The 12,305-nt window shown below is 40.0% G+C and overlaps 1 protein-coding gene across 2 annotated transcripts in view; it reads right to left on the bottom strand.

The window, feature by feature from the left end:
• The window catches only part of FNDC3B (fibronectin type III domain containing 3B), a 197,604-nt gene that overhangs the window by 85,144 nt on the left and 100,155 nt on the right, over positions 1–12,305 (bottom strand). For both annotated transcript variants that reach the window (XM_065639992.1, XM_065639993.1), the window contains exons 5-6: positions 7,748–7,991; positions 5,429–5,716 (exon numbers count right to left, since the gene is read on the bottom strand). In XM_065639992.1, the coding sequence (XP_065496064.1) occupies positions 5,429–5,716; positions 7,748–7,991 (532 nt within the window). The remainder of the gene's footprint in view (positions 1–5,428; positions 5,717–7,747; positions 7,992–12,305) is intronic.

The following is a 12,305-nucleotide window of genomic DNA, read 5'->3' as shown; positions in this document are numbered from 1 at the left end:
CGTGGATGCAGCAGGAAAATACCTCCATGCTCCCAACATTTCACATGCTGATGGACTTCCATAGGCTTGTAAACTCCTGGAAATTATTTTTGCATGCAGTGCAAAATAAAGAAAGAAAAAAAACCAACTCTGGGAAAAGAATTGGTCAAGATGTACCAGAAGGAACCACTTAGACAAAATGCTGCTGGTTTTGGAGCTCGGCAGAGCAAGGGCTCAGGGAGGAAGGACGTACTTGCTTCCCAGAATCACTGGTCTATTTGTGATATTTAGCTTTTATCTTTCCCCATCAAAGCCCCATGATGCAAGTTTCAAGACTGGGCAGGAAAGAGAGATTTGTTTCTCTTCCTTAACACAGTGACTTTCTCAGTGATGCTGGATATCCATCTTGGCAATTATTTTTGCTGAATAAATTAATTATAAATAACGCATGGCTTGGATAAATTCTTGCATGCATACAGATTGACATGAACTTGGCAATGTACTTTACTTGAACTCTGCATAATGTCAATATGTTTCTAATATACTCCGTCTATATAGAGCTCACTTAAGTGGCTACTTATTTGACTATTAAGTAAAAAATTGTTTAGTAAATACTCTGTGTGGCCCAGCTAATGGAGTTGACTCTGGCACACAAAGGTATATTCTCAGCGACTTAACACCAGAAGTATCTGAAATTCATAACCATTTTGTTTTCTGCCTGGACCAACAATTTCCCAGCCCATTATTTTAGGGAATATACAAAACATAAAGGATGTTTAAGAAGTAGGCATATTTCCCAATAGAAACAAACAAAACCACAAACTCAGTCATGATCGGAGAGATAAAGTAGAGACAGGAGAATATCACAGTGGAAATTCCCTCGTGTCACAAATTAACTGTGGTTTCTTAAGTTCAGACTAGTACCCTAATTAATGCATCCTATTTCCTTTCACTTATTAAAACTAAGATAAACAGCATGCACACAACACACAGTATATATTTCTAATTCGATGCAAGTCTAAACAACTCAGCCAAGTAGTATTATTTGCTGAAACTATTAAGAAAATGCAGTAGGAACACTAATGCTATTCTGATTTCCTATGCAATGCTGATCTATACTGACAAGATTGAACACATCTGTTTTCAGTAAATATTGTTTCACATTCCATTACTTGGTATAATACTAAAATTCACTTATCCTGACAGATGTACTTTAGTCTTCAGAGTGGTTTTTTTCCTTGTTACTAATAAAATCACCGTGTTGGTTTTGACAGGTTTTCTTCAGAATACAATCTTGTTAAGTCTCCTTATATTATAAAAGCAAATACATTTAGGGAAACCAGGAATGGTGGACTTATGTGGGGGTATTTTGTACGTCAGCAGAAGAATCATTTATGACCGATTGTGCCTGCAGAACATTTCTACATTGATATAAAAAGGGTCTTTATTAGTATGTACCTGGCTAAAAGAACATAAAAGTCACATATATTGCCATACTGTTGCTCAGCCCCTGTGCTTACACGGACCAAAAGTGACAAAACTACTCTTTTAACTTTTGAATCTATAGGATATATAGGTAGAGATACATACACAGTCCAATCAGCTTGAAAAACAGATTCAGGACCAAAATAGTAATGAACTAACAGGATCTAGAATGAGTAAGTAGAGGAACTTTGCCTGGTTCCCGTCTGCATTGAATCACAGCTCCCTCAATTTCCCTTTAATTCACAGGTTCTGGATTAAAAAAGCTTGACTAAAAAACCAAAACAAAACACACAAAAAACCCCCAAACAAACAAACAAACCAACCAACAACAAAACAAAAAAAAACCCCAAAAACCACAAAAATAGAAAAAAAAGTCCACTTTTCCTAAACATCTTTAAATATTAAAAAGTAGAGGAGAGCAGGATAGGGTTGTATCAAACAAGCATCAGCTCTGCTCATTCTGTATGTTGTCACCCACTCTGCATCCCCACACGGCTCAGGGATCCTTGCTGGTACCGGTGCTGGCTGGCATCAGCCCAGGCTGGCCACACCAGTCAACTTTATTTCATCTCAGAACTCCTGATTTGCTGAGTTCAGTGCTTTTAAAGATGTTTTCACATTAAAACCACCAGAGTTAGAATGTTCTCTTGCTAAGCCCATTTTCCACACGTTCCTGACACATTCACCTCAAAGAAACAAGCACACAGAGTGAGCCACATCTGCTGAGAAATGTCCATCAGGATGCAGGCAGGAGCATGAGCCATCTGAGGCAACGGTTTTCACCTTCAGGAATAGCTGAAAGCTGCGGCAACGTATAAAATCAGATTTACAAAACCTCAGTGATAGGAAAGCAATAGCTTTGAATTTTTAAGCTGGTTATACACATACGGCAACGGTACTACAAAAGTTTATGATCTATGTATAGCCTACAACAACTCTTTGAACTATTAAATAATTCAAATATTTTTTTCCTCCCTTCTCCATACATAAAGAATGCCAAATCCACACGCAAGAGACCAGCTGCTCAGAGTAATAAAGTGCACACCAAGTCAGCACTTGAGCACTGCTTTGGGCAGCTGAAAAGCAAGTCAGCTTCTCAAAATCACCACAAAAAATATTCTTTATGGAACGCTTACATAAAGGTGCACGTGAGTTCCCCAGAGCTGCCTCCCTGCCCAGGCTGGGTTGTTTATTCTGGCACCCAGCTCCCAGCACCCACCCAGCTCCTGGACAGGATGCACAAAACAATCCATCTCCTGCTTTCTACTTTTACCCATTTGACGTTTCGTTTTGGCTATCTTAATCCTCATTGAAGCTTGAAGAACTTGAGGAAAAAAAAAAAAAGCAACTATCTGATTTGAAGGGGAAAAATAGAGATATGTTTTATTAGCAAATAGGCAAAAGCATTTTAAGAATGCTCAAAACTGCTTGAGTTCCCGTAGTACTTGCAGCCACACACAAAACTTCTCAAACTACCAGATCATTGCATGACCATGAAGGGAACCACTGAGTGCATGAGAAGGAAGTGACTCAGACTGAAATCCATAAAGGACAGCATGAATGGGACAGGATTTCCGCTTACGGCTCTTTTTACATGGCAAGGCGTCTCCATTAAAAAAAAAAAAAAAAAATACCCACAACCCAACCTTGATCCCTCCTCTCCCTTTCAGGTTTTAAAACAGCTCTGCAGAAAAGCTACAGTTTATATTTTAAATCAGAATCCCTACAACATATCTCCAAGTCTTCTTCTTGACTAAGACAGTTTCCATCCTACCACAACAAGTGCTCAGAATAGCTGCTAACTCTTCAGACCACTATAAGTCTTATAAGTTACAAGATACACATAAGTTTCTTCCCCCCCCCCACCCCAAAATGGCATATTTCCAGCCTAAACGAGAAATCTTTATTTACAAGTGCACCTCCCATCATAAAGACACAATGTTGGCAATAGAAAAGGCCAGAGAAATCGTATTTATATCCCCAATCTGTAATCTCCCTACTAAAAAGAGCTCCTGACGCCATGCAAGAGGGCCAGCCTGGGACAAAGGCACATAGTAGAAACACCAATGTATTTTTAATGTACCATCACGCTGTACAGAGCACAGAGTGGCACAGGGGAGCACCTGTTGGATCCACAATTGTAGAGGTGACTGAACCAAAAGTATTCCCAAGTCATTACTTGATTTTAGTACTGCTGATGGTGCTACTACCCCGTTTCTTCTAGAAGTGCTGAATCAGCTTTTTGGAAAATACACAGTTCTTGTAATATTGGAAAGAAACAGTAAATTATTGACACACGGCAGAGTTTTCCTTGCCTTCCCTTAGTTAAATGTCACAGGCATAATACATGCAATGAGCGTTTATTTGATGGAAAAGGACATTGTTAACTTAAATATCTCATGTCTTGTGATTTATGTCATACATTTTCTTGGAAAAAAGTAGAGTTTTCCTTGCATTGTATGCTAAATATTTTCTTCAATATTATTCTTGCAGTAATCTGTAATAACCTCAGTGCAGCTGCAGCAGAGATCGCTTGGAGGTGCTCAGCAAGGAGCAACACATCCCTCAAAGAAATTACTACTGAGAAACAAGTAGCAGGACAAGCATTTACGTAAAACACAGAGGTAGCAAATGCAAGAATAGAAATGCCTGTTGTCCACCTCCCCATCACGAATGCCACCATGCAGATGCACAGCGTTTTCTGCAGCAACCGGGATCTGGGGTGTGCAAGTGTCTGCTCCAGCTGTGTACGGGGCTCCTCCAGCCCCATCGGCTCCAGTTCTCCTTCACATTACTCTGAGTTTCACTCTAAATTCATACATTCCTACTTGCCCCTTAAGAGTTTTTTGGCTAAGTGCTTTTCTAAATAAAGACTTTTATTCTCTACCTATTTTTTTAATATATATATATATACACACACACACATTATAGACTTTCCAGACTATTCTGCAACTTTGGAAGCAGCAACACAGCGCCATCAAATTTTTAACTATTAGCAGGCTTGAATCGATACACACCCAGAAAAAGCCTAAGTTTAAACAGCTTTGCTACTTGCTGCTTCCCATATATTCTTTTTCTTGGCTATTCTAAACGCTCTGTCATTTTAGCAGCATGAATCAAAATTATCAGCTGTTCCCAGATTGCTTTTAACTCTCACCCCAATTACCCGTATGGCCGTGTTAGTCAAGTACCAATCCATAAATCCCCAAATAATTCAAGAATAAACAGAGAAGGTAAATATAAAGCAGCAGATATGATTAGAAGCTTACAAATATCAAGTGGAAACTTATTGTAGGCTACTGCTTGGTGGAAGCCATTACAAAACCCTCATGACAACCTTTCTGCAAAAATTGTTGTATGGGCATATGTGCAGGACTGTAACAATAGACTTTGATGTGAAAAAGCTCACACATGAGTCCATGGTATTTTTTTTTTCTTTTAATACGAAAAATTATCTCCTATTTCTGCTTTGACCATGACCTTTGCTGTAGAGCAGCCTGACAGTGACTTCAGGGCATGGTGTGGCAGGGGGAAGTGCAACTGCCACAAAGTTTACTGCATTTATGCAGATGCAAAGCAGTGGTACTTAATAGTCAGGTTTTGGTTACAGCTCAATTGTCCATAAGGATTTCAGTGAATTGTCAAGATCCCTGTATGAAAAGCAAAAGAAAACCAAGAACTTGCCCATAAAATGCATTTCTGCTCCCCACAGATAAAAAGAGAATGATGGTGCATCTACTAGGGAGTAGTAGTCATGAAAGATGGGGAGGCAACTGGTTCATCTTACAAAAGAAATATAGTACAGCAAGCTCAACGTTTATATTTAAGTCCACACTGTATTAACACTGTCTTTACATGTGGGTGGTAGTGTTTTTTGGCATAGTTACTAGATCCATATATAGGCGGTCGTAAGCCGGAGAGGTGCAATAAAAAAGGAATTAAAAATAAATAAAACTGTCTTTACCATGTGGGTCTTGTTCATTTGACTTTGGGCTGCTTCTTGCTCTGCGCTCCGGTTTCTTCACCGCCGGAGCCCCCCCGCTGCCACCGTTGCTCGCTCCGTTGTGGCTCTTCGCGTAACCATTGTATACCGTCGCGCAGCTGCCTATATGGCTTTTGTAGATAGAGGAAGGAGGACTATTCAGACGGTTTTGGCGATCAATCTGCCTGTCTTTGAGTTTTTTGTGCTGTGGTTTGCTGTACTGATCTTCCCTGGTAATATAGCTGGACATCCCATATAGTGGTATGATTTCTGAAACAAAATAATTCAGCCACGTTAACTCAGAACAACAAAAATCACTTGAGTTTTTTCAGGAAACCAAATTCCTGACCATTTCCAAATGAAATGATGCCATATTTTCCTGGAGATAGATTTTAAAACAAACCAAAGATTTCTTTCTCAAAAAAGCTTTTTTGCAGGACTGATCAATTTTTTGTATCGTTGTAAGTGCGCTCATTTGCTATTAGAGATTTTAAACTCATTGCATGAGTGCATGTGAACAAATAAAATACAGCAATTAGAAAGACAAGTTTTTCCCCTCCTTTTCAGTCTTTGTCTTTCAGGAACACAGATTTCAAGCAAAAATCCAGGGAGACTAATATTTAGGAAAAAGCCTTCATAAGTTCACAGCAATTTAGAAGTTTCTTCCCCAGGGCCTGACTGGACAGAATAAACCAAGATGCCCTGGTTTCAAGCTGCCATCACTGATTATGTGCAATTTAATTTCCCAGTATAATAGACTTTACAATCATGTCAACTGTGCCTGCCTAAGGAGAGAAGTGCAGCACGAAGTGGAAGCTTTGGCTAAGTAAAGCAGTCTAGAAAGAGCTTGAGAAATATCATACGTACACCTCAGATACACTTCATTAAATACAATCCCCTCTTCACCCCTCCAAGAATGACCATCTCTAACCTAAGACAGGTCAGTTTGCAGGAATCAGAGTATTTTTTGCTTTTCTCTGTAGTTCAGCCTTCCTTTTTCCACTACGCTTTGAGTCTGAAGCTTGAACAAATTCATGTCAAAATTATAGTTTTGCCTTCATTAGCACAGTAACAATTGGTACTCGATATATTCTTCCTATTTTTTTTTACATCTGTTCAGAAGTTATCGTATAAACATCTGAAGCAAACAGGCATCCTACCCAGCTGTTGCAAGCCTTATCTGTAAGTTGAGATTGCTACGCATACTATATGACCATTTTCCAGGTTGTTTCAACTAGCCAGACTTTTTTATTTCTTATTTCAGTGCATCTTGGCCTTCATCTTTACTTATCTAGCTACATGATCACAGTTATATTCTTACAGCAACTAACTGCCTAAAATCAGCATGCTACAATGTCGGTCAACAGAAGCTTCAAGGGGTAGCATCCATCGATACCTCCCTTTCTCTCCTTCTGCCTCTTCCTTTCCACTCCAGCAGAATCTCACTTCTGGTAATATGGCTTAAACATATTCTTTAGAAAGGGTCTCAGGTCCAGGTAGTTCAGCGGCAACATTAAACCATGAATCTTGAACTGATTTCCACATTAAACATCTCAAGTAGCTTTGCCAATTACTTTTTTGGTTAACGCCCTCTTTCAGATTACACAAAGACTTATCTCCAGGCCAGCAGAGACACAAGAGTGTATAGTTCAGACAGAAATATGCCCCTTTCACTCCTTTTCTTGCAATTATTTACTCATGGCCTGATTAGGGTTGCCATGCTACTCCCTGGTATCAGACAATGCTTTTCAGTGACTTACTGCACAGTCTCAAACAGAACAACAAACAGAAAAAGCTTGTTATTGCTTGGAAAACCACAGTTGGGGGGTAGGAGGCACATTACAGCCAACAGGAAACGGTGTCCGGCTTTTCCCACTGGGAGTGACCACGACAAGCGGTGCTGGGATCCAGCCCTCCCCATTCACCCTCATTCCCAAGCCAGGACTGACACATTATTTCTCTTGGTTTTCTATACAAGGCTGCATCCTGACACAGTACGAGTGGCTGGCATGACTCATGTCCCTAGTTTGGAGCATGGGATGTGATACTTTTTCCCCACTGTATTTACAAAGTAAGTTAAAACTGGTTTTATTTCTGCAACCTAGTGTTGCAACGTAGGATTACTCTGTGTTGCTGCACTCTTGATGGCTACACCCCTTGCTCTGGATGTCAAACAAGGTTCCATCCATGTAGACAAAGCCACTCTACAAGTTCTCCAATTAATTTCTACTCTTGGTTTCACTAGCCCTTAAGGCTTGCTGAACACAGGTGTGCAATACCAGTATCTTCTGTCCAGCTCACCTTGTTCTCCATATATTGTTGGGGGAAGATGATGCTGTGGGAAAAACTGTGGTGGCATGTCCCCAGGTCCAGTGACAGGAGGATAAAAAGCTGTGTGAGAGTTGTGAATAAAATGGGGATGGTGGGTCAGGTACGGAGGTAAGTGATGGGTTGGAGAGATGGCTGAAGGATAACTGGGAGGGTAACACTCTGGAGACTGGGGGGTAACCACCACCCTCCGGACGCCAGTGCTGTCTTCTATGACCTGAAAGAGAAGGCAGGAAAATAAGTATGTTATGCAGCATCTGAACCAAACATATTTTTAAAACAGAACTGTTTACAGTTTGTTCTCCCATCAGCAAATGGTTGGTCCTTAGGTTTATTCATGAATACACATTTCTAAAATTAATATCAGCAGAAGTAATCATAGTGGTGATGTGGCTTTTCCTGGAGACTCAGTAGAGCCACACTAATCACCGTGAGACTTTCTGCTGCTACCGATAACTATGTGGTTAAGAGATAAATAACCTGTATTTAGGGAGTAAAACAATTAGGAAAGGAACAGAAAGCACTAAAACAACAATACTTATTGGGACCAACTTTACCTTCTGCCCATAAAATTTCTACCACTGATTTTGACAGCACTCTCAGTGAGTACAGAGTTAGTAACGCTTGGGAATGAGCTGGTACTGCCACTGCAGGGAGGCTGCAGGTGTGCACAGACAGGTACTCTGCAGGAACCCCTTCTGTGGACACACAATTTTCAAAGAATTGCTCTGTTCACAACAGGTATCTATGCAAGACATATCATATGGCAAAAGGTTTTTCTTTCTGTTACAGAGCTGGTCTATACATCTGTGGAAATCAGCTCTGGAATATGCATAACTTGGCCCCAAATGCCATAGTCAGAGCATGTAAAAACAGATCTAGGAAGGTGGAAATGTGCTTAGGCCGAAAAAAGTTTTTCAGCTTATAATTTTTCCAGAGCTATATTTCTGAAGAACAGTCAACCAGCCAAATTTCAGTCCAGACTTAAGAGCCAAGCTTTTCTGGAAGCTTATTCAAAAAAAATCTGCCACTTCTGGAACATAAAAATACAACTGTGTAAGAACAATTATTATCCTTTTGATACAGCACATTGACGTGCATAAGGTAGAAAACCACAAAGGAAGCAGAATTTAGTTTCATATAACAGGTTGTTACAAACCTAATTTTTTCTAAACTGACACATGGATAGAATAATACACATGATGAATGTGTTGTATAAGTGAATGTGCATCAAGGGCACCTGCCATAAGATGCTGCTGCTCTCAGTTGATTGCCACCAACATTAGCTGGAGTTATCTACCCCCACAGCAGCATCAGAAGAAGAGACCCTGCTACGCTCCAGTGACTCCCATCACATCACGGTGTCTTAGTCTGAACCACAAAGAAAAATTGTTTATGATCATCCCAAGAAAGACACTGAGGTACTAGAGAGAGAGTGCAGAGGAGGCAACGAAGCTGGTGAGGGTCTGGAGCACAAGTCTGGTGAGGAGCAGCTGAGGGATCTGGGGCTGTTCAGCCTGGAGAACAGGAGGCTGAGGGGAGACCTGATCGCTGTCTGCAACTGCCTGAAAGGAGGTTGGAGCATGGAGGGGGTTGGACTCTTCTCCCAAGTAGCAAGTGATAGGACCAGAGGAAATGGCCTCAAGTTGCGCCAGAGGAGGTTTAGATTGGAAATTAGGAAAAAATTATTCATAGAAAGGGTTGTCACACGTTGGGATGGGCTGCCCAGGGCAGTGGTGGAGTCACCATCCCTGGAGGTGTTTAAAAGACATGTAGATGAGGTTCTTAGGGACATGGTTTAGTGCCAGAGTGAGGTTATGGTTGGACTCAATGATCCTGAGGGTCTCTTCCAACTGAAATGATTCTATGATTCTGTACACCTTGAAGTGAAGCAACCACGCATGGCATGGGCACACTTTTTCTGCTGCAGAGGGACGAATGAGTTGTCACAGGGTAAAATATAATGAGTATTAGCTGACCAAATGCCCTCCTTAGGCCACGTGTGTCCCTAAGTTATATGAATTTATGCCTGTTAGCTATGGGCTGCAACCACAGACACGGCCAATTTCTGTGGGCTGGCTGGCCTCCTACAGAGCCTCACTTGTAACTGATGTTTGACATGAAAAAAAATGTGTTGCTTGCTATGCTGAGTAACCAGAATAGGAATTGTTTAGCTTAACATATTTGATCCTAACTTCTAAACTTACAGCCTCAACTAGCAATTTGTCATCTGCTAGCTTTAAATTTCGAAGACTTTACAGAGTCTTCAAAAGACGGCTGAACCTCAGAGATTTAGACTATCACACCCATTTAACTGCTGCATTTTCAGGCCTCCCATTCCTGCTACTGTTTCTACTCTGCCTCCTGGCACCAGCTCTGAAACCTGCACTCCAAAACCCAGAGAAGAGGAAAATGCTATTCCATTTAGCACATACAGGATACACAGAACTACTTATTTAGGACCACATACAGAAATGCTGGACTTCACTCTCTTAGATTTGGATCACGCTCTAATTAGAGACAGCAAGTTTCTACATCTTGATGTGACAGTTTTTCATCACGGCTTTCACTAGTCCAAGCCTCAGAGATAACTTGAGTCTTCCATGGTGGGTATATGCTCTTATCTTTGCATCTAGACCAGGCTACATATATATTTTGTGCCCTAGTGAAAGACAAATATGTTAAAGAATAGAAAGTTTGTACTCTGTAGCAGCACTCAGTGTAAACCCATCTTTAAAATTACTAGGATTTCTCTTCCTGAACTATGTTCTAGAGAGCTACAAGGAAAGCTCAGACTTCCTTCAAATACCTTTTTGATGACATTATCCTGCTAGATGAAACTATAAAACACCAGCGGTAGTGAGAGAAAAGCCAGAGATCAGGGGATGAGCCAGCCTTCCAAATGACTTTCATCAAAAAGCTAAGTGACTTAACATTAATATCTTTCAGTTCTTTCCTCCCAGGCCACGAATGCTGACTGCATTCCTGTTGCCTCATGTCCCTGTGTTCCAAATGAATACAGAAACTCAGGAGACCTTGCACAAAAAAACCAAACCAAACCAAGAACAAACCAACCAACCCACCCAACCACACACCAACAAAAAACCAACACAACCAAAACTTTATTTCCGTATCCTACAGGACATTTCATGCCTAAACTACACATTAGAGATACATATATGTAAATTTCTGAAGCTGTACACAATCTTTAAATAGCCTATTGTGTACTTAACAGATCATAAAATTGGTAATCCAATCTATTATTTATTATATGCATTAGATAGCTATAAAACCAGCACAAGCTAAGACTATAGATATCTCTTGATTTGTAAAACTTGCAGTGGGTGGATTCTGGTAGTGCCATTGTGGGAGACAACAGTTTCAGTTCATGAAAGAGCAAATTAGTTTTGATCCATTAATGTAAGTCACGTAACTTAGCAGAGAGGTTGAACTTTGCTGTTTAAAGAAGAAATCTGCAATTCTTTGTATAAGCTTAAAAACCATTTGTCATGAAGATAATAAATTCATCTGGAAACACACTGTCTGCTAAACCGTCTCTACTTTAGTGCCCAGAAGCAATGAAACCTTAATACCTGTTGAGGTCTCTAGATGCAACTCGAATATTAAAAGTAATTGCCATTACTAATTTTAGCAGTTTATATTTACAGAAAACATACCTCTCTGGTCATTCAGCACCTAGAGCTAAACTTTCACTATTTTGTGTTTTTCAAATAGTTACCAGGTAAATTGTCTTTTGCTGTTATTTTTCGTGCTTGCTGGTGTAACTGGCATGCCACTTCAATAACAACATTATTATAGCATAGTTTTATGTTTGTTGTTTCCCCCCCACCCCGCCCTGGTATTTTAGGGACCTTAATTGCTAAGTGAGGTAGATAGGCGATCTTTCAAGATAATCTGGATGAACATCATACTCATATACAATAAAATTGCCTCCCTCATCGGTTGCCACATTTTGAGAACACCATTTTAAATGTTATTTGTAATACATTAAAGATACCACTGTAGCAATGAAAACACAATCTAACTAGAGATAATTCACATATTCAAAGTACATCACTACTCCATGTTCTCTCACTTTTCTCCATCGAAATGTAATGCTATACCTCCAGGAAAAAGACAGGCAAGTTAATTTTGCATGGGTTAACTGTACCTATATTTTGTGAGTTCTACTTAAAGGAAAACAATCACTCTCATCCTGTAACACATGTTTCCTGAATGGGTATAATATAGTAATATGGAATTAATTTCCATTTGCTTTCAAGAAAATTTTCTTATTTCACTTAAACTTTGCAGGCTAGATTCAGCAAGGACATTTGGAGCATGGCCACTGGGTGGACCACGACCAATACTTTGGGAATTTCATAAACTAAGATGAAACTTCATTCATAAATCAATCTGTACCAGAAAACAGTACAGAATGAGCTCATCTGCAAGGAACTTGGATGTCAATGTTTTATTTATTCACTTAATTTATTAAAGATGCCAACCCAAGTTAATACCAGCCCTGGCA

The sequence above is a fragment of the Caloenas nicobarica genome, chromosome 8 (genome assembly GCF_036013445.1).
Source record: "Caloenas nicobarica isolate bCalNic1 chromosome 8, bCalNic1.hap1, whole genome shotgun sequence".
In the NCBI taxonomy this organism is placed as follows: domain Eukaryota; kingdom Metazoa; phylum Chordata; class Aves; order Columbiformes; family Columbidae; genus Caloenas; species Caloenas nicobarica.
The sequence above is the reverse complement of the archived record's forward strand: the minus strand, read 5'-3'. Positions and strand labels throughout refer to the sequence as shown.